The 27,289-nt window shown below is 40.1% G+C and overlaps 1 protein-coding gene and 1 long non-coding RNA gene across 4 annotated transcripts in view; one reads left to right on the forward strand and one right to left on the reverse strand.

Moving 5' to 3' along the window:
• Itgb1 (integrin beta 1 (fibronectin receptor beta)) overlaps positions 1 to 6,663 on the forward strand; it is a 47,926-nt gene extending 41,263 nt beyond the window's left edge. The window contains exon 16 of the mRNA NM_010578.2: positions 5,107 to 6,663. Within this exon, the coding sequence (NP_034708.1) occupies positions 5,107 to 5,172 (66 nt within the window). The 3' untranslated portion in view covers positions 5,173 to 6,663. The remainder of the gene's footprint in view (positions 1 to 5,106) is intronic.
• A 654-nt stretch (positions 6,664 to 7,317) lies between these two features.
• LOC108167564 lies at positions 7,318 to 26,618 on the reverse strand. Of its 3 annotated transcripts, XR_003947630.1 has the most exons (5): positions 26,586 to 26,618; positions 19,025 to 19,120; positions 10,448 to 11,125; positions 10,060 to 10,280; positions 7,318 to 7,456 (listed from the first exon to the last, which is right to left on the reverse strand). It is a non-coding gene; the product is annotated as an uncharacterized LOC108167564 (long non-coding RNA). The 3 variants fall into 3 exon arrangements; XR_001778733.1 differs by lacking the exon at positions 10,448 to 11,125; XR_001778732.1 differs by lacking the exon at positions 10,448 to 11,125 and having other exon boundaries at positions 7,318 to 8,138.
• Between the last annotated feature and the right edge of the window lie 671 nt (positions 26,619 to 27,289).

Below are 27,289 nucleotides of genomic sequence, written 5' to 3' on the forward strand. Positions count from 1 at the left end.
TCAATACACTATACATTCCAATTTTCTTTCTGATGAAATCACTAGAAACTATTTCTTTCACTTTAGCAAGAAAATCCGATTTACAAGAGTCCTATTAATAATTTCAAGAATCCAAACTATGGACGTAAAGCTGGTCTCTGAGTTTCCGTTCGTATTTCTTTTCACTTTCTATCCTTGCATGTGAATTTCTGTCTCTCTTTTTTTTTACTGCACCATGTGTGTGTCTCAACACCACTGCTTTTTTTTCTTTTTTGGGTTTGGCTTTATTTTTATGGCTATGTGTGGCTTTTCTCATATGTTAACTTAGTGCTTGGAAGGACTTTACCATATAATAAGGTATAGAAGCCACCCCTGTGTTGGAGAGAAAAGAATGCTTTGCAGTCACAGAGCCCCAATCTACCCTAGACTTGCTTAGTAAGTAGAGCAGCCCTGAGCTTTGTTACCTCTCTGAGGCTCCTCTTAAGTCTTCAGCAGGGAGGATTTTAACTGACAGCTGGCTGCAGTCTACTATGCAATCTCTGATGCAGTCCTGTTCAAAGGTCATGGTACATTATTCCTGAATTGAACAGTGAAATTGAGTGTGAAATCAAAATGGCAAAACCAAGGGTAAATGACTGTTGTGTAGTTTGTACTGTCACAGTTACAATTCATTTTACCCATTCTAGAAAGATTCTGAAAGTTTTTTCGTTCTTGATTATGTGGGAATTCCATTCCACTGAGAAACAGAGTACCATTGTGTTTCTTACTAGTTCTGATTTTCAAGTTTAAAACTGAAAACTGCTTATTTTTATTATTATCTTTCAAACAATTCTTATTATTTATTTATTTATTTTTGCTTGAGAGAAAGTCTTACTATGTAGCCCAGGCTATCTTGGATTTTGCTGTGTACACTAGGCTAGCCTTGACCTCACAGACATTTTTGCCTCTCTTAAAACTCCCATAAAAAGGCTGATTACATTTAGCACCAAATTATTTTCTATGGATTGGAAGAGCCTGGGAGAATTCCTGTTTTCTTATCTCCATTTTCTGTCAACAGAGACAATGTTGGCAATAGCTACAGAGTCCCGTGTTTTAGGAATGGTTCTTAATATCCTATATTTTTTGTTATTTGCGAGAATAATGGGGACTATATTCTTGTTTTATAGAAGAGAAGACTGAGGCAGAAAAACAGCTAGTTAGTAAAAAGAGATTTAAGTTCAGACTATGGGATTCCAACACTTATGTCCCTATCCTCTGCCCTGGACCCATTAGCAGGTTAGCAATCACATTCTTTAGGAGAGGGTTACCTGGTCAGGAAGAAATAGAACACTTTACAGATCTGGCCATTTTCATAGTGTTGTGATTTGGGGTAATGCTATTGTGTAGAGAAAATCTCTTACACACTGTGTGGAAGCATCACCTGTCAATAAAAAGCTGTTTGCATGAAGCAGGAAATAGAAGGTAGGATATTTGGGAGGGAGAGGGAGAGGGAGAGAGAGGCTTCTGGGAAAGAGCCAAGAGCAGGAAATTCACCCTGAACTCTGAGGAAGTCAGATCTATGAAACTGAGAAGAAACCAGACACATAGCTGAACTCAGATTAGAATAAATGGGTTATATAAGTTATGAGCTAATTGAGGAATAAGCCCAAGCTTATAGCCCTATTTATAAATAAGTCTTAGAGTCATATTTCTAGGTACAAACACCTAGGGAGAAAAGTTCCTGGCTTCCCTGCTGGGCAAACATAATGGGAGAATCACTTTTCTACTACACAGAACTCAGCACTGCTGTTATGCTTACTTATTCTGTATTGACCTTGGAAAGCCAAATTGAAGGGCTACAGGATGTATAATCACTTAAGCAGTGAATCAGTCAATTAAAATGAAAGACTTGCAGAAAACCCCAAATCAGGGAGTGTTGTATATTTTTAAGGGACACAGGAAGCAGCAGCAGTACTAGAAATCATGACTCGCTGTATCTCTTTTACTGCTAAGAAACTTTTATTTAAGGCTAGTTTGTTGGTAGAAAGTTATTGTTAAATCGTGTGTGTGAAACTTGATGCATTCTTTCACTCTTACCTGATACTTTACAGAACTTAATTTTTATAGAAAAGCTGATTAGCTAGTGAGATTACTGTGATTTTATTTATTTATTATCTTTGTGGTCACAATCAGGTATTAACAGTTTCATATAGTTACTTCTCACAGAAGAATTTTCACTTTTTTTTCCTGTGGTAAATTATTTGCCCTTCCTTTAATGACACTTTGAGTAATATTAATCAATAGTTACTATTTAATACTAAATGTTTGTATTCTTGATTTAATTTTTGGCTATCAGGGTTAGGGTTACCTTCTTTAGCTAGAATAAACATTTCATACAATTAAAAAAGCAAGGGTTTCTTAAAATTTATTTATGTATTATTGAAATCTAAGAAAATTTATGGCTATAGATTATCCCAAGATGTTATCTTATGAATATTATAGTAGAAATGAACAATACAAATGAATGAGAGTAAAACTATCAGAAAAAAAATCATATAAAAACATTTTTTTGTGATAAGGGACCAAAACTTCTTACCAATTAATTACACCATTAGCAGACACTGTAATTATGTGAGCATATAAGACTGCCATGTTGGGACACTGACAAAATTCTCAGGTCTGCCCTTCCCTGCTGTGAACTACAAACCTCCCAGTTTTCATTGCATATCTCACATACCTCACATATATAAGTACACATACATAAGTAATTTACAGCCACCACTATCAGCTGCTCATAGTAGACAAAGAGGGACTCACCCCAAAGGATAGCCTACACTTTAGATGCAAATATGCTTTGGCTTCTTGGGGCAGGGGCTGTACCGAGTGATGGAACTAATCTGAATTACTTTAGCCTACCTACTTTTAAACTGATACCTAATGCATATTATAGTGAGTTTATCTCTAACTTGCATGTTAAATTTTTGTTTGATTGTACTTTGACATAGTGAATATAAATGTTAGTATGTATGGCAAACCAAACTTATCCAAAGGTAAGTGTTTTCCATATAAATTCTGCTTTAGACTCCATGATAATAAATCCTGAACTTCTCTCCTTTTATATTTTGCTTTATGTTTTGTTCCCTTATTATTCTTAAGCAGTAAATACTAGATTTTGTTAAATGCTTTAACTTAAAGACAGTTAAATAGTAGTTTAGTAGCCTAATATATTTGAAAACAGGCAGTTCTAGCATCACACCCAGGAAGTTGGAAACCTCTTACCTGAATGAATGCTGTATGAATGAATGCTGAATGAAGGATGCTGTAAACCCCAAACAGCCAGCAAGCTGGGATCTTGAGATTGTGAGCAGTTTTGTTGTCAGTGTAATAGAATGTTTGTTGATGAATCTTGTATCACTTACTTTTTCCATTGGTCTAACGAGAAAAGATTTACTCAGGTTCACAATTAGAGGGTACAGTCTGCCATAGTGGAATAGTTAACAGCAGGTGGAGCTTGGGGCTCCTGATCAAATCAAAGTGACAGATGATGGGGCTCAGCTCACTTTCTCCTTTTATACAGTATTCAAGCTCAGGAAATGATTCTACTCATAGTGGGCATCCTGCCTTAAGTAACGTAATCCAGACATGCCAGAGACTGGTCCCCCAGTTTGCATCATGTTGTTTTATCATAATACTTGTGATAAACATGGTTGTGATAAACACCATGACTTAAAAGCAACTTGAAGAAATGAAAGGGTTTATTTGGTTTACTGGTATCATCAGAGGAAACTAAAGCAGGAACATGGGGTAGGCACCTGGAGGCCTCCAGAGAAGTTCTTACTGCTGTGTAGTAACATACTTTTCCTGACATACTCAGCTGCCTTTTGAATACATCCCAGGCCTACCTGCCCAGGGGTGGCACCACATACAGTGGGGCTGGATTCTCCTAACTAATTAACAATCAAGAAAATGCCCACAGGCCAGTATTGTTGGAGACAATCTTTTAATTAAGATCCCCTCTTCCAAGGAGACCTTAGTTTGTGTCAAGATGACAGAAACTAACCAGCATTCCACCACAGACCCTTTGTGCGCAGAAAAGTTATGTTTGAGGAGTGGAAGTGAGTGATCAGGTGTGCGGTCTTGTTCTGACTGGTATTTACAAAGCTGCTGCCATCTTGGTAGATGCCCTCTCTGCCTTCCTCTAGTCTCTGCTCCATTCCCAGTACCTCAGAATATATTTTTCAATTTCAAATGAAGTGGATGTATCTCTACATCTGGCATTCTTTGTATTTGTTTTTTTAGTAATTTCTATGTAGTCAGTTTCCCTATGGAAGTATTCTTAAACTTCTCATGTTAATAACCCTAACCCTTTTTCTAGTACTCTTTATATTATGTATATAATTCTAATCTGAACTCTCAGATTACCTTATTTCATATCCCTCCATACTATACTCTCTTCAAGGGCAAAATTATGATTATATAATTATGATAGCTGTTGTTCTGATTAAAATACTGTAGTATATTTTTCAATCCTGAGAAATGTTTGTTGTGGTTTCGAGTCCGTTGCTGAATTTGCAGCTGTTCTCACTCAAGGAGTAGAACTGTGATTAACATTACCCTTAGGTTATTGAAGAATAACAATTTCATGAAGCATGGTTATTAGTTAACATTGTAAGCATATTTTTGGATTGTGACTTGATGGGCAGAGTGCCTTGGGTGACACTGGCAGACATATCCAGAAATCAGTTCTATAGAGGTTTCAGGAGCACATCTCCTTCCCTGGATGGAAGCCAGCCACCCTATAATAAGTATTTCTAAGCATTAGAGTGTATAAGTTAGGTTTTTAGGGTTTCCATAAGTTGGTACAAGATCTTCAGAGACTCTAATGGCAGCTGTAAAGGTTCTGTGTGGAGGCCTTTTGTGAGGTAGCCCTCTAGGGATGACGGACTGGAGTCAGAGCACAATATTTTAATAGCCTGAGACTTTTGGGTCAGAGCTGGCCTTCTCACCACTGTGTCGGATTTTATCTTTGCCTTCTAAACTCTATTTGACACTGGATATTGGAAGAGACTTATTAAGACAACTGCAGCTATTAATCTTGTTTTGGAACACTGATTTTAGAGAGTAACTGGCAATTTGTGTTTTTTTTAGGGTGAAAATCCTATTTACAAGAGTGCCGTGACAACTGTGGTCAATCCGAAGTATGAGGGAAAATGAATCCTACTCAGGCGGATTTTGCAACACCAAGCTCACAGCAGCAGCATCTTAGTCACAGTAGGGTAGTTTTGGGGCTCTGTGGCCAGGGTTTTATTCACATGCAGGTTTGGAAAATGTACAATATGTATAATTTTTAATTTTTTATTATTTTGAAAATAATGTTATAATCCATGCCAGGGACTGACAGAAGACTTGAGAAAGGATCTTTATCCTTGTCAGCTGAGGTCACAGTGTGCCTTTTTAACCCTTCCTTCTGGACCATTGGAATCAAGCTCTCACTAGATTGAATGACACTGCTAGTGCCAATGCAGGGCAGAGCTGAGCAGCGTCGCAGCATCTGAACCATGACTGATTTTCAGCTTCACAGGGTGGCCAGGGCTGGTTATACAGAATCAAAGAACAGTCCTTGCTGGTGGCTTTGTTCTTTGTTTAGCCTGCTGGCTGCCCTCTGGGAATTCCCAGTGATGTATGTGGAAGACAAGAGTGTTGACAGTTTCCAATTAAAATAAAATTGACACAGTTGATGTTCAAGTCCATTGGAAAAATTCTGAGAGGTGGGAAGGAAATCTTAGCTTTAAAACCTGTGTGCCATTGTGAGTTACTTGATCCTGTAACTCCGACGCCTTTTCTTTATAAATCCAACCTTGGATAAAAGTACTGGGAACTTCTCTGCTAAAAAGTCCCTGACTTAGCACTATTCACATAAAGGCCATAATTTTAGTAGCATTGCTGAGTGGGGACCTTTTGGGTTGAGCTTATTTTACCTTTTTTTTTTTCTTTAATTCCTGGTGCTCCTTTATCACCTTCTCTAATCTTTTAATGTGTCTGTTTGCAATATGGGGGTTAGACTTTTTATCATTACCTTTTCTTTTCCTTGGCTGTACATTTACCTTTTTCACAAATACTGTAAGCTGTCCTGCTGCTTGCAGGACTACAGGGCCTGGGCAGGGCCCCCCAGCAACAATTCACCCACAGTGCACCTGCACATGCCTTTCCTACATGCTTGCTCTGTCTCGAACTAGTCACAATCTTGTTTTAAGTGCCTTTTCATTTTGACAGTGCTATTAACTGAAGTTATTTATTAAAATAAAAAGGCCTAAATACATTAAGTGATTTGTTTTGGCTCTGTATTTTTATTAGTTTTGTGCATTTTTATGTGTTAAAGATATGGTAGAGAAACGTGGCTCAAACCACTTAAGCCAAAATGACTCATTTTAGACATGTGGGGAGTGGGTAGTAGAACAGATTTTAGTTAGGTGTTTTATTCTTACGTTAGCAGAACATTTTATGAATATCATTTTAGGCTACTAGATGCTGGAGAACTAATAGTTAAGAGAGGGGTTGTATTTTCATTCTTAGGAAGAACTAGGGAAATCTTAACTTTCTTTTGGTTTTAGTTTATTTTTCTGTAAAACTATTTCCATAAAAACACTTGTGTAAGGTTTAAAAGAACTTGGGTTGGCAAAGTGTCTTAATGGGTAAAATCTCTTGCTGTGAAGGCTGATCAGAAGTCAATCCATACTTTATATGTGTTGGTGTTCACATACCATGACAGGCACGTGGAGGTTAAGAAACAACTGTGTGGAAACAACTATATGGATTCTGAAGATTGAACTTAGGTCTCCAGGTTTGTGCAGCAAGTGCCTTTAACCAGCCTTCTGTGCTTTCTTAAGTTATCAATGGGTATGTGTGCGTATGTCTCATGTTCACATGTGAGTACATGTATATGCCTACATGTGTGCATAAGGAGGCCAGAGATCAACCTTGGCTGGAAAGTGAGAACCAATTCCACAAAGTTGTTTTTTATTGGCCTAGAACTTACCAGAGGGGCTGGCTAGTGAGCTTCAGAGATTTTTGTTTTTACCCCTTTCTAGTGCTAGGCTTACAATCATTCATTACTATGCCTGGCATTTTATTTCCCTTGGTTTCTAGGGATCAAAGTGAGGTCCTCATGCTTACAAGGCAAACACTTTACTGAATGAAATATCTCTTCAGCCTGAATTTATGATTTTAATATTAAAACATTAAAACAACATATTTTTATTTTCTAAGTGTCCCTGCTTGAAAGTGTAAATTTTTTTTTATTCTATAGGATCAACTGACAAATCAAATTACACTTAAAGAACCACTCATTTTAAACACACATAGCACAGATGTCGTTTAATTGCCTTTTTACCACACCAGAAGGTACTGGAAGCATCTTATCTAGTCAAAGCAAGCCGGAACATCAGCAACCACAGAGCGATCTTAAGGTTCAAGCTGTTCCAAAAAGTGATGAGGAGTTCTGAAAATAAACCATCAATTGTCACTATCAGTGCTAACACATACATTTGGACTTCTGACAACTTTTAGTTTTCTACAGCTTTGGTAATTGAAACAGATTTTATATTAATTACCTAGTTACATGTTATTGTCAAAATACCTTTGATTTTAAAGTCACTGTTCTTTCTCAGTGGCAAAACAGACTCCAAAGCTGCCTTATGGATAAAGAACTGTCCATGAAGCTCTCAATACCCTGAATTCTAGTGATCAATGTCCCTTATTTGTTGGTTAATACCTCAGCTATGTCTTTTCAAAGTTTATATAGATCCCTTAATTCCCAATGAAGAATTCCAGGTGTATCTGCTGCCCCAGTTCTCATAGATCTAAACAAGAAGACAGTTGAGAATTGTTCTCCAAATAAGTCTTAGAGAGGTTGCTTCTGCTAATTATTGAACTGTGTTCTCCATTGTGAGCACCATAAGGTGCTTAAGGTTAATAACAAACTTACATAAACATCTAAAATTTCACTCACTGTAGCTACCTGTTGAGAGCCCAATTCATCTGTTCCATATTGAAGGACAACATGCACATTTCCACAAAATTCTACAGAGTGTTAATGGAAGGGAACTCTTTCATAATCATTCTGAAAAAAGGTGGCTGGAGAAGAGGATCATTTAAGCACCATCTGCCAGTAGTTCTAGAACCTGGATTATAGCAAAGGGGAGCAGCTGTTTGCTTATGTGGTTGGTTGAGTTCTTACAGTGCTTATGACACAGGTCGCTTCATAGTAGGTACATATTAATATCACATACATAGAATCTGGTTAAACTGTTCTGTGGATGGGGACAGTGAACTTAGGTTTTTAAAAGCACCTATGGGGGATTCTATTTTGTGGATGGGCTTGAGATGCACTGCCTCTACAAACTTATTCACTCGTTTGATGTCACAGAATACTCTTCATGGAAACTGAGTTGGAAATACCACTTTTCCCCTTATTCCCTCTTCCTTCTTTGCCTCTCCCTTCTTCCTCCTCCTCCTCCTCCTCCTCCTGTTGCTGTTGATTTTTTTTTTCCCTTTGGGACTAGGTCTTATTAAGTAATTCAGTAGGTGACCTCATGCTCCTTCTGCCTCAGTCATCCAAATTCTAGGATTGCATACCTGAGGCATCATACATTTTTAATCTTATAGTCCTAATCCTTAATTAAAAGAACTCTTGGCCAATTCATTTTAATATTTGTCATTTTGCCAGATCCCTTAAAGAGTCAGTATCTGCCTTTATGGGCTTACAATTTTGAAGTTTTTCCTGATTTACTCTCAGCAGAAAGCATTAGAACTTTCTAAAACAGGTCTCTTTACACATCTGCTTATTTACCAGGGATCTCTCATATGCCAGGCCCTTTTGTGGAAGGCAGGGGTGCTAGACCCATGCAGAACTTAGGGACCGACTGCTGAGTAAAGGTACTTGACAATTACTCTACCATCTGAGTTCTATTCCCAGCCCTCTGAATGCCAGATTTTTAGTGTTCGTAGACATGTGGGTGGCACTGTGATTTCGGCAGTTTATAGGAGCACTCTACCCAGGAATTGCCATCCATGAAGGAAGGCTGGCTGTTATGCTAAGCCTAAACTTACATTGGAAAGAGAAATCCACAAAGTGAAAGCTTCCCTTCCTTGCAACTCAAGTTTTGCTGACTCTGATTCTACTCATTTCTGTGAATATTCTCTCTGAAATCCTCAAAGAACCAGTAGAGCTTGGCATTGTATTACTACTTGTATATTTCTCTGACTCTACATTGACTGACAGTTTTATTAGGCTAACTTTGTAAGTTTTTCTTTTCATGTTAAGGGGCTAGTTTGCATGGATATACAAGATGTAAATAATATTTTTACAGCGAAAGGTCGCAAAGTATAGGAACTACATCAAGCGCATCTTTTACATTTTTTCAATAGAAATTAAATTCCTTATTGACTCTTGCCACAAAACAATGGAACATATTAGATGAGCAAAATTACTCCAACTCATTTCTTTTTTTATTTTGTCTTTAACTTGTGTATACACACACACACACACACACACACACACATATGGTTCACTAGAGATAGAGTTACAAATGATTGTGAGCTGCTCAGCATGGGTACTGGGAATCAAATTCTGACCTATTCCAAGAGTAGCAGGTATTTCTAACTGCTGAGCCATACATTAACTCTTGGGGGGAAAATAGATGCTTTCAAGACTCAAAATAGTCAGCAAGTCTAATACCTTTGTCAGTGATAATCCAGATTAGATTTAGTATAATCACACCCAGTATTTATACCCCCTAGGAAATAATAATGTGGTTAATTAAAATTTAAATGTTCAAAAGCACTAAATTGATAAAAGTCATATCTTTTAAACCCTTGGCAGTTAACTGTGCAATGTCTAAGCATTAATGATTTGAATGAGTGAATACTTTCTTATGACCTAAAGTTTTTTTTCCCAATATTTAAGGGCCGGACAAGATAGATAAGGTCTCTACCACTGAGCCATATTCATTCCCAACTCTTCACTTGTGAATTAAAAATAATTATAACATTTTATTTTTTAAATTAGGAGGATAAAATTAGCCATGAGACAATAGAACCCACCTGCTGTCTTTGAAGGACTTTCATGATCTGGTCCTACCCTATTCATCAGGGACCTTCCACACCACTCTGTTCTATAAATACCATCCACTCATATGGCTTCCCACACATTGGTTCCTATTGCGATTTGCCTCACTGCGTCCATGAATATCTTCATGCTGCTTACCACTAGGATTCTTTCAAGTGTAGAAGTCCAGTAAGCTTTCATGGAATAGTACTTAATGCTAAAGAAAAAGTATTCCATTATTTAATTTCATAATATTCAATAACATTAAATATATCATTATATATTATATTATAAATGGTACCCACGTCAAATAAGCAGTAGAAATGGAGCACAATGTGAGTCCAAAGGCTATTGTCTGTAATAATGATGCCTGGACTTTCTTACCTGAGAGTGGCATGAACTCTGGACAGTGGGTCTTCAGCTCACAGCAGCATGACAGCAGCCCAAGGCTGGGGCAGATGGCTGGATATGAACCCTAGCGCTGGTGGGGTGAGGCCCATAGATTTACATTTTTGTTTGTTTGGTTGTTTTTTTGAGACATGGCCTCTCTATGAAGTGCTGGCAGTCCTGGAACTTGATTTATAGACCAAACTGGCCTGGATCTCCCAGAGATCCTCCTTTTGCCTCCTCAGTGCGGGGATCAAAGGTCTGTGCTGCTACTTCCCACCTGGATTTGCATTTCTGACTACCTCAGACCACACACAGCAGCACTGCTGGAGAAGTCATGCTCAGCCTGCGTAGAGTTTTGGTTTTTTGATATAAACTACATAACTTAATATGTCTGAGATGACAAGCAAATATTAAAAATGAGAAGATGCTGAGTCAGAAAGGAAATGGCTCCAAGTCTACAATAAAGACCCATTTTGAGACTGATGGAAACAATTGGATCATCCAGTACCACTGATGCTGAGGTGTTTGTGCCAACTTTGTTACAGAGAGGAAAATGCAGACCGAAGTACTGCTTCAGCACTCTGATATCTTCACATAAGACAGCAAGATCAATAGACATTCCACCAATCAGGTCCTCCCAGCTCCAGTGGAAAACAGAGAAAGAGAAGGAACCTAAAGGGGCATTGTAGGAGTTTGGGGAAAATAGGATCAAGATAAATTGTATAAGTATATGAAATTGTCAAAGAATAAATAAAACATATACTTGCAAAGGGTATCAATAGAAGAAACCAGCAAAACAAAAAACTCTGAATCTTTGAGAATATAAGTGAAAGACTCAGACACAAAATAATATTAACTGGAGTTGTTTCTTGTATGAGACTTAATACTCACTGATGATGTCTATGTAGACACCTTTTTCATCTATGGACAGTTTGAGGTGACACAGTGATGTGAGCATTTCCCCACATGGCCATCTGTATGCCCTCTTTTGAGAAATATCTCCTGATCATTTGTGTGTTTTCAAGTTGTCCTGGCTGTAACATATGTAGTTTTTGCATGGACTGTGGATGAGACATTGGGCTGCACCATTGGTATGTTTCCTACTTGTGAGAGCTGTGCTGTGATCAAGTCAGATGAGACATTTTTCTTTTTTTGTTTTTTAAAAGATTATATATATTTAATTATTTTAAATATGTGATGAATACACTGTAGCTGTCTTCAGACACACCAGAAGAGGGTATCAAATCCCATTACAGATGGTTGTGAGACACCATGTGGTTGCTGGGAATTGAACTCAGGACCTCTGGAAGAGCACTCAGTGCTCTTAACCACTGAGCCATCTCTCTAGCACAAAGTCAGAGACACCTCAACACTGGGCTTGTCCTGAATTTTAACTGGGGACCTTTGGCACCCAAAGTGAGAATCATACCCCTAGACCAATGAGCCAGTACTAGAGGAGACATTTTTAAGGAACAGATTTTGAGTGACTCTTATACAGTTCAGAGGCAGAATAGTGTTAAGACTGAAATACTTATGAACACAGAGACACAATGCAAGAGGAGAGAGGTAACCATCAGAGGATCTATTGTGTATGAGAAATCTTTCTAGAATTGCTTCAGTTTATCTCAAAATTTGAACTGATAAAAATGAAAAAGGTTAAAAGACCGTATCACATTTTCATCAATACAGAGGCAATTAGTGGAAAATAGACAAGAAAAAAAAAGTAAAACGGCTGTTTAAGATACTTGACTCCCATTAAATATAATAATGGGATAAAAACTTTGTTCTGTATTTATTTTTAGTAATGTAAATTATTAATACTTAACATTGTAAATCAAATATAACATGAAATGTGCCCTCTTAGCTTTTCCTAAGCGAACAGTTAGGCACATTAGGCATACCCACCATGCAGTATTTCTCTTACCTACCATCCATTTCCAGAATGTCTTTTCCTCTAGAAACAAGAAAATTCTATGTCTATTAAATGATTCTCCAAGTTAAAGTAGTCACCATTCTTGCTTTTTTGCATTTATGAATTTGCTACTTTGATTAACTCATGAATACATTTTTGTATTGTAGAACTGGCTTCTTATGGATATCATGTTGTGACATGTGTCTGCATTTTCACTTTTTTAGAATAACATTCCATTATATGTACAGTACTACATTTAGTTTAAGCATTTATCTGCCAGTTGACAGTTGAGGTTCTGACTAATTCTATAATTGAATTGGTTAAACAAATATTTATCATATGATTCTATTTTAAACACTTTGGGGAACTTCCACAGTGTTTTCCATATATTATATATCATTTTACCATCCTATAAGCAGCCACAGGGGTGTCATTAATCCCCAGGCAGAGGGTCCTAACAGACAAAAGGTAGATGAGTGTAAGCAGGCAGCAGGGATGTATTCATTTTCTTCTGCTCTTTTTTTTTCGAGACTGGGTTTCTCTGTGTAGTCCTGGCTGTCCTGGAACTCACTCTGTAGACCAGGCTGGCCTTGAACTCAGAAATCTGCCTGCCTCTGCCTTCCAAGTGCTGGGATTAAAGGCATGCACCACCACTGCCCGATATTATTCTGCTTTTTTCTCAGGATATACTATGACTAGCTGCCACTATGACTTTTCTGCAAATATGGATTGTCACAGAATTGTAAGCCAAATACACCTGTTTGTCCCCTACATTGCTTACCTTTAGTCAGTGTATTTTACCAGCATAACAGAAAAACAGTTACAGCACCATGTAGTCATGTGTCTTGGCTATTTGTAGTATATTCTTTGTACTATTTTTACTTGAATTCTGTAGTGGCTGGATTTTAGAGCCTTATCAATATACAAATCACCAGGAGTGGTTGGACATACCTTTAATACCAGTACTTGGGAGGCAGAGACAAACAGATCTATGAGTTTGAGGCCTGTCCGGTCAAGACAAAAACTAAACTGAGAAATAATGAAACTAACATGTTATGACTCAAATGGACCTAACAAATATCTAAAGGACATTTCACCCAAACACAAAAGATTATATCTTCTTCTCAGCACCTCATGGTACTTCTCCAAAATTGACCATATAATCACACAAGACTCAACAGATACAAGAAGACTGAAATAATCCATGCATACTATCAGATAAACATGGACTATTGCTAGACTTCAATAACAACAAAAACAACAGAACACCCACATTTCATAGAAACTGAAGAGCTATCTAATCAATGACCACTGGGTCAAAGAAAGAAAGACGAGAATTCAATAAAAATGAAGGCACAACGTACCCAAACTTAGGCGATACAATGAAAGCAGTGCTAAGAGGAAAGTTCATAGCACTAAGTGCCTTCATAAAGAAATTGGAGAGATCTCATACTAGCAACTTAACAGCATACCTGAAAGCTCTAGAACAAAAAGAAGCAAACACACCTAAGAGGAGTAAACAGTAGGGAAAAAAAAAAAAAATCAAACCCAGGGTGGAAATCAATCAATTAGAAACAAAGAGAACAATTCAAAGAATCAACAAAACCAAGAGCTGGTTCTTTGGGGAAAAAAAAAAAACCCAACAAGATAAACTCATAGCCAAATTAAGAGTCAGAGAGACAATATCCAAATTATCAAAATCAGAAAGGAAAAGGGGAACATAATAACAGATATTAAGGAAATCCAAAGAATCCTTAGGTCTTACTTCAAAAGCCATACTCCAAAAAATTGAAAAATCTACAAGAAATGGATGATTCCCTTGATAGATTCTATTTACCAAAGTTAAATCAGGATCAGGTAAACAACCTAAATAGTACTACAACCTCTAAGGAAATAGAATCAATCATTAAAAGTTTCCCAAACAAAAAAAGCCCAGGACCAGATGGCTTCGATGTAGGATTCTACCAGACTTTCAAAGAAGAGCTAATACCAATAATCTTATACAAAAAAGAGAAACAAAAGAAACAGTGCCAAACTCTATTCTATGAGGCCACAGTCACCCTTGATACCTAAACCACGCAAAGATTCAACAAGGAAAGAAAATTTCAGACCAATTTCCCTTATTGACATTGATGCCAAAATAATACAATACTTGCAAACCAAATAAAAAAGATCATCCACCATGATTAAGTAGGATTCATCCCGTGGATGCAGAGGTGGTTCTATGTATGGAAACCCATCAATATAATCCACCATATAAACAAACTGAAAGAAAAAAATCACATGATCATCTCATTAGATGCCAAAAAGCCTTTGACAGAATCCAGGACCTCTTCATCTTCAAAGTCTTGGCGAGATCTGGGATCCAAGGTGCATACATAGACACAATAAAAACAATATATAGCAAGCTAAGAGTCAACATCAAATTAAATGAGAGAAACTTAAAGCAGTTCCACTAAAATCAGGGACAAGACAAGTTTGCCTACTCTCTCCCTTTCTCTTAACAAAAAGGTAACTGCTGTTCTAGCTAGAGCAATAAGACAACTAAGGGAGATCAAGTGCATACAAATTGGAAAGGAAGAAGTCAAAATATTGCTATTCACAAATGATATGATAGTATACATAAGTGATCCCAAAAAAATTCTACCAGAGAACCCTAACAGCTGATAAACACCTTCAACAAAGTGGCTGGATATAACATTAACTAAAAAAAAAAAAAAAATAGCCCTGCTTTATACAAACAAATGGGCCAAGAAGGAAACTAGGGAAACAGAACATTTAACAATAGCGACAAATAATATAAAGTAGCTTGGTGTAACTTTAACCAAGCAAGTGAAAGACCTGAATGACAAGAACTTCAAGTCTCTGAAGAAAGAGACTGAAGAAGATACCAGAAGATGGAAAGATCTCCTATGCTCTTGGATCAGTAGAATTAGCATAGTAAAACCATCAAAATTACAACACAATTCTTTACAGACCTTGAAAAAGCAAATCTCAACTTCATGTGGAGAAACAAAACGCCTAGGATAGTTAAAACAGTCCTGTACAATGAAAGAACTTCTGGAGGTATCACTATCCCTGATTTCAAGCTGTACTACAGAGCAATAGTAATAAAAACTGTATGGTTTCGGTACAGAAGTTGATCAATGGAATTGAATCAAAGACCCAGAAATAAACCTACACACCAAGGCTAACTGATTTTTGACAAAGAAGCCAAAACCATATAATGGGAAAATGAAAGCATCTTCAACAAATCGTGCTGGTCTAACCAAATGTCTGCATGTAGAAGAATACAAATAGATCCATATTTATCACCCCAAACAAACCTCAAGTCCAAGTGGATCTTGTACATAACTTGACCATAAAACCAGACTTGCACATAAAACCAGAAACATTAAATCTAATAGAAGAGAAAGTGGGAAATAGCCTTGAGTGCATTGGTACAGGATACAACTTCCTAAACAGAACACTAATACCTCAGGTACTAAGATCAGCAATTAATAAATGGGACCTCATGAAACTGAAAAGCTCCGGTAAGACAACTGACACCATCAATAGGACAAATGAAGGCTAATATCCAAAATATATAAAGAACTCAAGAAGTTGGATGCCAACAAGACAAATAACCCAACTAAAACATGGGGTACCGACCTAAACAGAATTCTCAACAGTGGAATCTCTAATGGCTGAGAAGCACTTACAGAAATGTTCAACATCCTTAGTCATCAGAGAAATGAAAATCAAAATGACCCTTGAGATTCCACCTTACACCATCAGAATGGCTAAGATAAAAACCTCAATCGACAGCATATGCTGGTGAGGACATAGAGCAAGGGGACACTCCTATATTGTTGGTGGGAGTACAAACTTGTACAACCTCTCTGGAAATCAATCTGGTGGGATTTTTTGTTTTGTTTTGTTTTTCAGAGAACTAGGGATAGTTCTACCTGAATACCTAGCTATACCAATCCTGGTCATATACCCAAAAGATGCCCTACCATCCCACAAGTATACTATGTTCATAGCAGCTTTTGTTCCTAATAGCCAGAAACTGTAAACAACTAGATGCCCCTTACCTGAAGAATGGATAAAGAAAATGTGGTTCATTTACACAATGGAATATTACTCAGTTATTAAAAATAAGAACACTATGAAATTTGCAGGCAAATGGATGAAACTAGAAAATACCATCCTTAGTGAGGTTACCCAGACCTATCCCCACAAGTGGATATATCCATAAAGTACAGGATACCCATACTACAATTCACAGACCCAAAGTAGCTAAATAACAAGGAGACCCCAAGGGAGAATGCTTGAATCTCACTCAGAAGAAAAAATAACAGGATGGGAGTGGAGGTCAGGGGGAGTTGCTGATCAGGTGTAGAGATAGCCTGGGAGAGAGGATTGAGAGAATGAATGGAAATTGGCAGCTGCAGTGGTCTTGTGTGTGTGTGTGTGTGTGTGTGTGTGTGTGTGTGCGCGCGTGTGTGTGTGTGTGTGTGTGTGTGTGTTCGTCTTCATCGATAGGATATGTGTGTGTGTGTGTTCATCGCTAGGATGTGCCAGAGACCTGCTATGGGAGAGGCTCCAGGGAGGGCGACTCTTGCTGAGACTCGTAGCAGTGGCACATATGGATATGGATATGAAGCCTGAAATGGCCACCTCCTGGGCAGGACTCCCAGTGGAGGGATAAGGACCTCAACCTACCCACAAAACCTTTGATGTAAAATTTGTCCTGCCTACAAGAAGTGTAGGGATAGGATGGAACAGAGACTAAAGGAATAGCCAACCAATGCCTGACCCAACTTGAGTCCTATCCCATGGGCAAGAAACGATCCCTCACACTATTAACAATACTTTGATATTCTTGCAGACAGGAGCCTAGCATAACTGTTCTTTGAGAGGCTTCACTCAGCAGCTGACTGAAACAACAGATGTGGGGACCCACAGCCAAACATTAGATGGAGCTTGGGAAGCCTTGTGGAAGAGTTGGGGGATGGAGTAAGTAAACTGGAGGGAATAGGAACTCCACATGAAGACCAACAGTCTCCTAACCTGGACCCTTAAGGGCTCCCAGAGACTGAACCACCAACCAAAGAGCATACACAAGCTGGACCTAGGTCCCCTGCACATATGTAGCAGATGTGCAGTTTGGTCTTCATGTTTGACCCCCAATAACTGGAGTGGGGGCTTACTCTGAGTCTATTGTCTGCCTATGGATCCTGTTCCCCTAACTGGCCAGCCCCTTAATGGTAGAAGATGTGTCTAGTCCTGCAGTAAGTAGAGGTGCCAGGGTCAGTTGGTATGCAGGGGGGGATATACCCCTTCTTAGAGGAGAAAGGGAGGGGGCATGAAGGAGAGGCTGTGTGAGGTGGGACTTGGAGAAGGGCTCTCACATGTAGAAATTCTGTTTGTGCTTATCTAGAATCTTAGTCCTACTAACTATCAATAATGTTGCAGGAAGGGACATATGACTGGGGGAGAAAAAAATCATTACTATCACCCAGCTATGAACCCCATGGACCTGCCTATAAAATATATTGGTGTAAGGATGGCACAAGTGTTATGAGAGTAACCAATCACTTTTTGATTGGATTTAAAGGCCACTCCATAAGAGAGCCTAAACCTGACTCTGCTAGCTAGTTTTTTGTTAACTTGACACAGCTAGTGTTATTTTGGAAGAGGGAACCTCAATTGAGAAAATGTCCCGACAAATGTGTTTGTCGGCAAGCCTGTGGTGCATATTCTTCATTGATGATTGATGTGGGAGGGCCTAGATCCGTGGGCGGTGTAACTCCTAGGCTAGGGTGGTCCTGGGTGAGGAGCAAGCTAGTAAGCATCCCTCCTCCTCCACAGCCCAAGTATCAGCCATGTCTCCAGATTTCTGCCTTAAGTTTCTGTACTGACTTTCCTTAGTGATGGACTGTGCTGTGGAACTGTGAGCTGAAGTAAATATAGATGAGTAAATATCACTCATCACAACCCTCTTCTTGCAGTAGTGGTAATTAACACAAAGACCAACAATTGGACAATGTGCAGAGAGCAAGAGACTTTGAAGCACTCAGCCCTAAATGGGATAACTTTGTATGGAAAAAAAGCCCCCTCTTCCTGCCCCCCCCCCCCCCCCGCAAAAGTCTAGTGCTACTTAGGAAAAAGGGAAATAGTTTTTCAAGCATTTATTACCACAGCTATTAATTGCAAGCATTCTAAAACATTTGTGGCAGTATTGCCTTAATCCCCTCCCCAATTCCACCAACATACTCTACTTTCTAGATACAAACTAGTGTGATAAAGATAAGCAATTATATCTGTTTACACAATGATTGTAGTTGCAAAGAAATATAAAGGTGCTCACAAAGAGGACATTTGAATGAGTCATAGTATAGTTCCTTTTTGAGACACCATACAGAAGATTAAGGCTATGATAAATGAAGAAAACTAACCAATATATCTGAATTAAAGATAAGGAGAATCTATGCACAGGATCCTTTTACAACACAGAACTACAAAGCACTTCAAACAGGTATCAAACAGGAGAAACATGAGAACACACGCTGGATTCATAACATGAGTTCTTTGTTGGAAGATACATGTGCTGAAGATACAGTCAACAGCAACAACAGAGCTTTTTCTCATCTATATCGTAGTTATCTCTTTACCTTTAAGGAGGCGCTTCCTTGCAACAGAGGCAGACATGTGCAGATTATTTGGACGTTTGATACCTTTTTCGTCAGAGTTTTCAGACTTAGGCTGACCTGAAAATGATGATAGCATTAGTGGATGGTAATAGCAATTAAATAATTGAAAAACTTAGAAGACTTAAATCTCAGTCTCCACTAAAGCAAAGCTCCCTTCTAAGTATTCACTGATCTATATAAAGCAGCATAATCTGCAGAAATGGATTCTGCCTGAGCTGCCCTTGCCTGCTAGTTGTGCTGGTCAAGAGCATTCATTACAATGTTGGTGTGAACCCCTGGTCCCAACACTTGGGAAGCTGAGGCAGAGAGATGGGTATTGGCTGTCTTCTTGGAGCATGATGCCAGCCTTCCTAAACACAGCACCCCTGTCTCAAAAATCAAAAAGGAGGTTGGAGCAATAGCTCAGTGTTTAAGAACACTACTGGATGCTCCTCAAGAGGAACCAGACTGGATTCCCAGCACCCACATGGTGGCTTGTTGCGGCCGCCAGCAGCTCGCAACGTGAACGGTTCGACTGAGAAGGCCGCTCGAGCTGTAAGAGAGGAATCTAGACGGGGCAAAAGAAGAAACGGAGCTAAGGCAATTTCATACTGATCAAAGCTCAAATTTTATTGTTGCGACACCAGTTATGAAGGAAGGGGGAGGGGACCCGATTCCCGCCGAATAATCTCTGGTCCAGTAGAAAGGTGCACGGGTGTGGCTCCGCAGGTTCCAGCAGTGGGCGTGGCAGAACGAATGAGCAGGAAGCTCCACCCCGAGCAAGCAGGTTTCAGGCTGGGGGAGGGGAGACTACATCTCCTCCCTATTATTAACAAAATAAAAAAAAGGAAAAAGCTGGCCTGAGGGGGGAAAATTATCTATGCTCAATAGTTCTGCCTGGAATCTAGGGCTAAAGAAAAAACTTGCTTCACTGGGATTCTTTAACCTTTCTTATGGTAAACTGTATCTGGCTTAAGACTGTCCTTTCTAGTAAACAACTGAAAGGCCTGGAGCTGCAGACTCTGACTTTATAATGCTAATTAGTACTTGGTAGGTAACTTTCTAGTTGAATTTTAAGTAGGGCGTTGGAACTCTGGCTAAGTTTGACTGAACGATGTGAAAATAGCACTAAGTTGAATTCCTCCGCATTTTTGGAAGATAGGTGGGAAACAGGGAGAAGGAGTGACCGGCTCTTGTAGTACAAGGCCAATTGGCTTTTTTATTTGGGTGGGAGGCAGTGAAAGGCTTGCCCTTTCAATAGTACGTCTCCAATCTCTCTCCCCCCTATTAATTAAGTTAAATAAGGCAACGCTTAACTGAGGTGATCAAATGATTTTCTCATCCGTAGATGAGTGGGCTTTTAACCTTGGCTTGGGTGGACATGGACCCGATTCCTCCCGTGGGTAAAACCCACACATGTGGCTCTCGGTACCTTTTGGGGAGGCGAGGTAGAGCCGGAGAATATTTTTTATTTTTAACCAAAATTTGGTACCAACCTCTTTCAAACCGGGTTTATCTCACAGGAAACTCAGAAATGGTCAAGCCGGACCTTCCCTTGCAGTAAGTATCTCTGCACCAAGCGGTGCCCATACTGAATTTGTACAATCACAAACCAGTATGCACAGTTCTGAGTGCTGTGCAGCTCCTAAAGGAGAATTATCAACCTCAGAATTAGCAAAGCCTAAGCAAGAATTATGTCGTTAATAACACCACGATTTGTGGGTAAAATAGGAGCTGGAAGTCGTTCCTCCTCATCCCTGTTTTTTCCACAGCCTATTGAGCTAAGGACACCTTGCAGTAACAGCAAGGGTGAAAAGCCAGAGGTCAGCTAAGGGGCTAAGCCTGTCTACCAAAATAAAAACCAATCTTTATTGATATAGAAAAATCTACTCTTCTAGCCCTCTAGGTAAACCTAAATTTTTAACTCAGACTGAAAGCCACATGCTGGAAATGTCCTGAGACTGGGGGTAACAGCTGCCGCCTGTGTGCTCTAGGGGGGCGGGGATGCACATCCGCTGGTCCGCCTCGGGAATGTTGATTTACCTGCTTGAAAGACAAAATCTTGAAAGACAGTGAGAAAGTAGGAAAGCAGAACTTCTTTCGGGGAAGTCTAGGTACTTTATTTAAATGCAAATTGTAAAGCTGAGGCTAGTCTCCGGCCTCCTGTCGGGAGCTGGTTCAGAGAGTAGCTGGAGAACACAAACAGCTTTGAGAGCTGTTGCTCTCAGCTGAATTTTAAGCACAAAAGGAATTTTAGTCTTTAGAATGATACTTACCAGAAGAGTCAGAATCTGTGTTCATCTGACGAATTAATCTCTCTGGCAGCCACCGCGCTCCATCTTCATCTCGTGAAAAAACACAAACTGAGCCCCTACCCCAAATTAGAACTGGATCTGGACCCTTCCATTCATTAGTCAGGGGGTCCTTCCATTTTACCAATGCATAAGAATTAGAAGTAACTGGATGCCAGTGGCGATCCGCTGCAGACTGGCCCTTGATATCGGTGTGCAAGAAATTTAGGACAAATAAAGTGAAGGCAAGGTGGGCCTTTGGTGACCTTGGGGGATATAGCTGACCCTCTTTTGTCTTAAAAAGCCAATTCTTTAAGGTGCGATGAGCACGTTCAACTATTCCTTGTCCCATGGGGTTGTAAGGAATTCCAGTTTTATGATTAATACCGAATTCTTTACAGAATGAAATAAAGTTTTTACTGGAATAAGATGGCCCATTGTCTGTCTTAATAAGTTTAGGCAATCCCATGGCATTAAATGCTTGTAGGCAATGATCAATTACGTTTTTTGAAGCTTCTCCTGTATGCAGAGAAGCAAAAAGAAATCCTGAACAAGTATCAATGCAAACATGTATATATTTTAGTTTTCCAAATTCTGCATAATGGGTTATATCCATTTGCCAAATATGATTAGGCATAAGGCCTCTAGGATTAACTCCTAGATGAGGCACTGGAGATAAAGTAATACATTTAGGACATTGTTTTACGATCATTCTCGCTTGCTCCTTTGTGATCTTATGTCGGAGCCTTAGGGTATGGCTAGAAAGATGAAACCTTTCGTGATCACGTTGGGCCAAAGCAACCCGATCTGAAACTAAGGCTTCTCCTATTAGAGCTCTGTCAATGCGATCATTACCCTCTGCCAGAGGTCCAGGAAGACCAGAGTGAGACCGTATGTGGCCAATATAAAACGGATTTTTCCGGGCGAGAATGATGTTTTGTAATTCTGAAAATAAAGATCCTGACGGCGTATTGAAGTTAAACGTACCACAGGTTTCCAGTAAGGGTACTGACTGAGCAACATATAAACTGTCAGTAAAAATATTAAAAGCCTCATGCACAGACTGAAAAACCTTCAGTACTGCTGTTAATTCGGCGAGCTGAGCCGAGAGACCAGGAGTCTCTACGATAACCTGTTGATTACTAATAAGATATCCAGCTCGCCCTTTAGAGGAGCCATCAGTAAAAATCAACAGAGCATTATTTAAAGGCTGTAAGGAAGTCATCTTAGGAAATATCATATCATGCACATTTAAGAATTTTATCAACCTATCTTGGGGGTAGTGGCTATCTAGAGTTCCTTCAAACCCTAATTGTGCAAGCAACCAATCTGTACTATGCTGTTTCAGCCAAGTGTCCTGACTCACGCTGTAAGGCTGGACAATGATATCTGGCTCCTTTCCAAAATAAGTCAATGCCTGCCTTCTTCCAGTGATAATCATCTGAGCCACTGCTTCGTGATATGGCAAGATATTACGTTTGGGAGAAATCCTCGAATGTATCCACATTATAGGAAATTTTTGCCATAGCAATCCCGTAGGCACATGAGTCGTATTAAAAATTAACAGGTGCAGCGGCAGGGAGTAATCTATGTAAGTGACAAACTGTTCTTCAATAGCCTTTTCCACTAGCTGTAAGGCCAGCAACCCTTCTGAGGTTAGGGATCTAGGGGAAGTGGGATCAGAACTCCCTTTAAGAATATCAAATAAAGGTTTCAACTCCCCTGTAGTAAGCTTTAGATAAGGGCGAAGCCAATTTATATCACCTAACAATTTTTGAAAATCATTTAAGGTCCTTAAGTTATCTCTACGAATAACAATTTTCTGGGGAAAAACAGCTTGATCAGTGAGTCTAAAACCCAAATAATTATAAGGATCCTGAGTTTGTATCTTTTCAGAAGCAATTTGTAATCCCTTATCAGCCAGGGCCTTTTGTAAGTCTCCATAACACAAAAGCAAATCTTGGGGGTCCTTTCCCGCCATCAGGACATCATCTGTGAAATGGATGATGTAAATATTTGGCCATTGTTGTCTAACAGGCTGAATTGCCTTTGCCACAAACCTTTGACATAAGGTGGGACTATTAGCCATGCCCTGCGGGAGAACTGTCCAATGATATCTTTTCATGGGTTCCTTGAAATTTACAGAAGGAACACTAAAAGCAAATCTCTCACAATCCTTTGGATGCAAAGGGATGGTAAAGAAACAATCTTTCAAATCTATAACAATCTTATAATATCCCTTAGGAATGGCTACTGGGGAGGGAAGCCCCGGTTGTAAAGTTCCCATAAGTACCATGGTTTCATTAACCTTTCTTAAATCCTGCAATAGTCTCCATTTTCCCGATTTCTTCCTGATAATGAAAATGGGTGTATTCCAGGGAGAGTGAGACTCCACCAAATGTCCTGCTTCTAACTGCTCCTGCACTAGCAAAGAAGCGGCCTCTATTTTCTCTTTAGGCAAGGACCACTGATCTACCCATACCGGAATATCATTACGCCATTGAATTTTTTCGGCGTGGGATGCAGGCAAGACAGTGGCCGCTACTGAAAATACTGTAAACCTCTCACGTTAGAGTGGGGTTTAAGATCCTCAAAGGTCTTAATTTTCTGTCCCTTCTTTATTAGTCCACGATCAGGCAGGGGTCCCTGCCTGAACGTCTGTTCAGTCACCATCTCCTTAGAACTGCACAGGATAACGCCCATCTGTGACAACAGATCTCTTCCCCACAGGGTTACAGGCAAATTTGGCATAACATACGGCTGAATATTTCCTGATTTTCCATCCTCATCTCTCCAGGTTAGCAATTTGGAACTACGTTTTGGGTTACTGGCATAACCAATTCCTTGAAGGTGAGTCAAGGAAACAGACAGGGGCCAGTTTGAGGGCCAGTCCTGCCCTCTAATTATCGTTACATCGGCCCCGGTATCTATTAATCCTTCAAAGCTTTTTCCATCAAGAATCAATTTAAGGTTAGGTCTCTGATTAGTGATAGATTTCACCCAATTTACGCCAAGGGAGTCAAAGTTATTCTGTCCTTCTTCATTTTCAAAGAATTTAGATAGTGACCAGCGCAAAGGGATCAAAGTAAGTTGAGCAATTTTCTGATTAGCGGGTATAGTTATAGCACCACGAGGGCAAGCGGCTATGATTTTAATTTCTCCCTCATAATCATTACTTATAACACCTGGATAAATCTGCAGGCCTTCTACAATAGAACTGCTTCGTCCTAAGAGAAAACCACAGGTTCCTACAGGTAGTGGTCCAAAAACTCCGGTAGGCAGAGTTTGGACTCCCACTTCTGGGGTTAATGCTACATGGACAGTGGAACAGAGGTCCAGTCTTGCATTTCCTGGGTTTGACCTGACAAGCTCAAGAACTGATCTTGTTGGCTGGGCAGCAGATTTATAGCCCCATAAGCTGTCTTCTTTGAGTAACTCGGGGCCTGGGGCTGACCCCTTTCCTCGTTTCCCGGCACCGGGCGGCTCAAAACCCTCGTTTTATGCTTACAATCTTTCGCCCAGTGGCGGCCCTTTCCACACCGGGGACATATTCCTGGGCCACGGCCTGTTTGTCTAACCTCGGCACCCTTGTTCTGAGGACAATCAATTCTAAAATGATCTAAACCTCCACACTTAAAGCATACATTTTTCCCTCGTTTCCTTGAGAACATTGCCTGCGCGTGGGTTCCCTGCAAGGTCTCGCAGGAAGGCCCGATGTCTGCGCAAAGGCGGACATATCCCGCCAAATCTGTCGTTCCCTTATGCGGTTGAATCGCAGCTCGGCAAATTGCATTAGCATTCTCATAAGCCAATTGCATAACGAAAGGACTTCCCGTGTCCGGACTTCCAAGAATTCTACTAGCTGAAATCAAAAGCCTGTCCACAAAATCCTGATATGGTTCATCAGAACTCTGCCGAATGCTAGCTAAACTTCCACCAATCTCTCCTTTGACTGGCAACCTTCCCCAAGCACGGCGTGCGGCCGTCGCAATTTGCGCGTACACTGCAACGGGAAAATCAATCTGATTTGTCTGTCCCTCATAAGGGCCCTCTCCTAAAAGCATGTTGCTATCCCAGTCTGAGTTACCAGCCTGAGCGTTAGAAGCAGCAGTTTTTTTACTGGCGTCTCGCCATTCAGAATCCCAAAGCAAAAAATCTCCTCCTGACAGGGTAGCCTTAGAAAGAGTCTTCCAATCTAAAGGGGTTAAGTGTGACTCCACAACTGTGTCCAGTAATGCTTGAGTGAACGGGGCTGAAGGGCCATATTGCACAACAGCCGCCTTTAACTCTTTTATCAACTTGAAATCTAAGGTCTGGTAATGTCTGCCCCTAGTATCTTGTTGATCAACTACCTCGACCACCGGAAAGGCTAGCGTATTAGACATATTCTGTCCTTTCCCACGAGCCTGACTCACAACCTTTTCTAGCGGCACCTGGTGAACTACAGAAGAGTTACTCTTCTCCGCTTCTGACATCTTTTTTAGTTCCCGAAGCTCATTAGTCAGCCTCTGAAGCTTAATCTCAAACTCTAACTCGCTTAGTCGTGTGTCCCTATGAGTGGCACCTCCCGAAGTGGGGACTACAGGTGGAGCGGGAGATTCACAAGAGGACCAATTCTCATTAAGGTAATGGGCAGCTCCTCTATCTGAGTGATTTTTGTTAAAAATCAGTTTTTCATCCGAGTTTCCACATTTATCAATTTTTGAGTTAAGAAGATCTTTTTCTGAGGAGGCCCTCTCTGACAGGCACTCCTCCTGAGATACCACAAGCTCCGCCTGGGGGCAACTTAGCCCTGGGGAAGTGGCATCTTTTATTGCATCATTTACGAGCGCCCAGAGGCCTAGGGTAAAATTATCTGCCTGAGTGATTTTTAAGGCCTCACCAACTTTCTCCCAGGTTCCACAATCTAGTGTTTCTTCTTCCTTGAACCATGGGCAACAGCTATCTATCTTACCTAAAAAATTTTTTACTAATTGTACTTCGAGCCTTACTCCTCTGGCCTGAAACAACTCCTGAAAACTATTGGCAACCGCCTGATCCATGACTTTAAACCCTTTCTTCTTCCACCTAAGCAGCTTCCTAAAAAGCTGCGGCTAACCTGCCTGTTTCCGTTTCTAGTTCCGATTAACACGCTGCTGACCCAAGCAGAACCAGCGTTGGGTTAGCACTGATTCAAGCTTAATTCGTATCCTACCGCATCCTTAGCAACACTTTACAAAACTGAAATTTTAAGCTAGCGCTAGCATGTGTACCTGTCCGTTGCTCCGATGTCCGATACGAAGATCCTTTCCTGTGGAGCTCCAATGCAGCGTTCCTCTTAGCATCTCTCTGCCATTCTTCAGGTCCCAGTTCCGGCGCCAAAATGTTGCGGCCGCCAGCAGCTCGCAACGTGAACGGTTCGACTGAGAAGGCCGCTCGAGCTGTAAGAGAGGAATCTAGACGGGGCAAAAGAAGAAACGGAGCTAAGGCAATTTCATACTGATCAAAGCTCAAATTTTATTGTTGCGACACCAGTTATGAAGGAAGGGGGAGGGGACCCGATTCCCGCCGAATAATCTCTGGTCCAGTAGAAAGGTGCACGGGTGTGGCTCCGCAGGTTCCAGCAGTGGGCGTGGCAGAACGAATGAGCAGGAAGCTCCACCCCGAGCAAGCAGGTTTCAGGCTGGGGGAGGGGAGACTACAGTGGCTCACAATGATCTGTAACTCGAGTTCCCATTTTTGATCTCCACAGGTACCAGGCATGCACACAATATACGCACATACATGCACATAATACACTCATACAGATTTAAAATAAAAAAATGAAAACATAAAAAACCAAACAGAAGAGCTAAAAAAAGTCAGAATATAACTCTAAAAAATTAGTAGGACAACAAATGAAACTATGAGTATATAAAATGTAAATTTTCAGTGATAGTAATCTATATATGGCACTATGTTTACCTTTGGAATAGAA

This window comes from Mus musculus, chromosome 8 (genome assembly GCF_000001635.26).
Source record: "Mus musculus strain C57BL/6J chromosome 8, GRCm38.p6 C57BL/6J".
In the NCBI taxonomy this organism is placed as follows: Eukaryota; Metazoa; Chordata; class Mammalia; order Rodentia; family Muridae; genus Mus; species Mus musculus.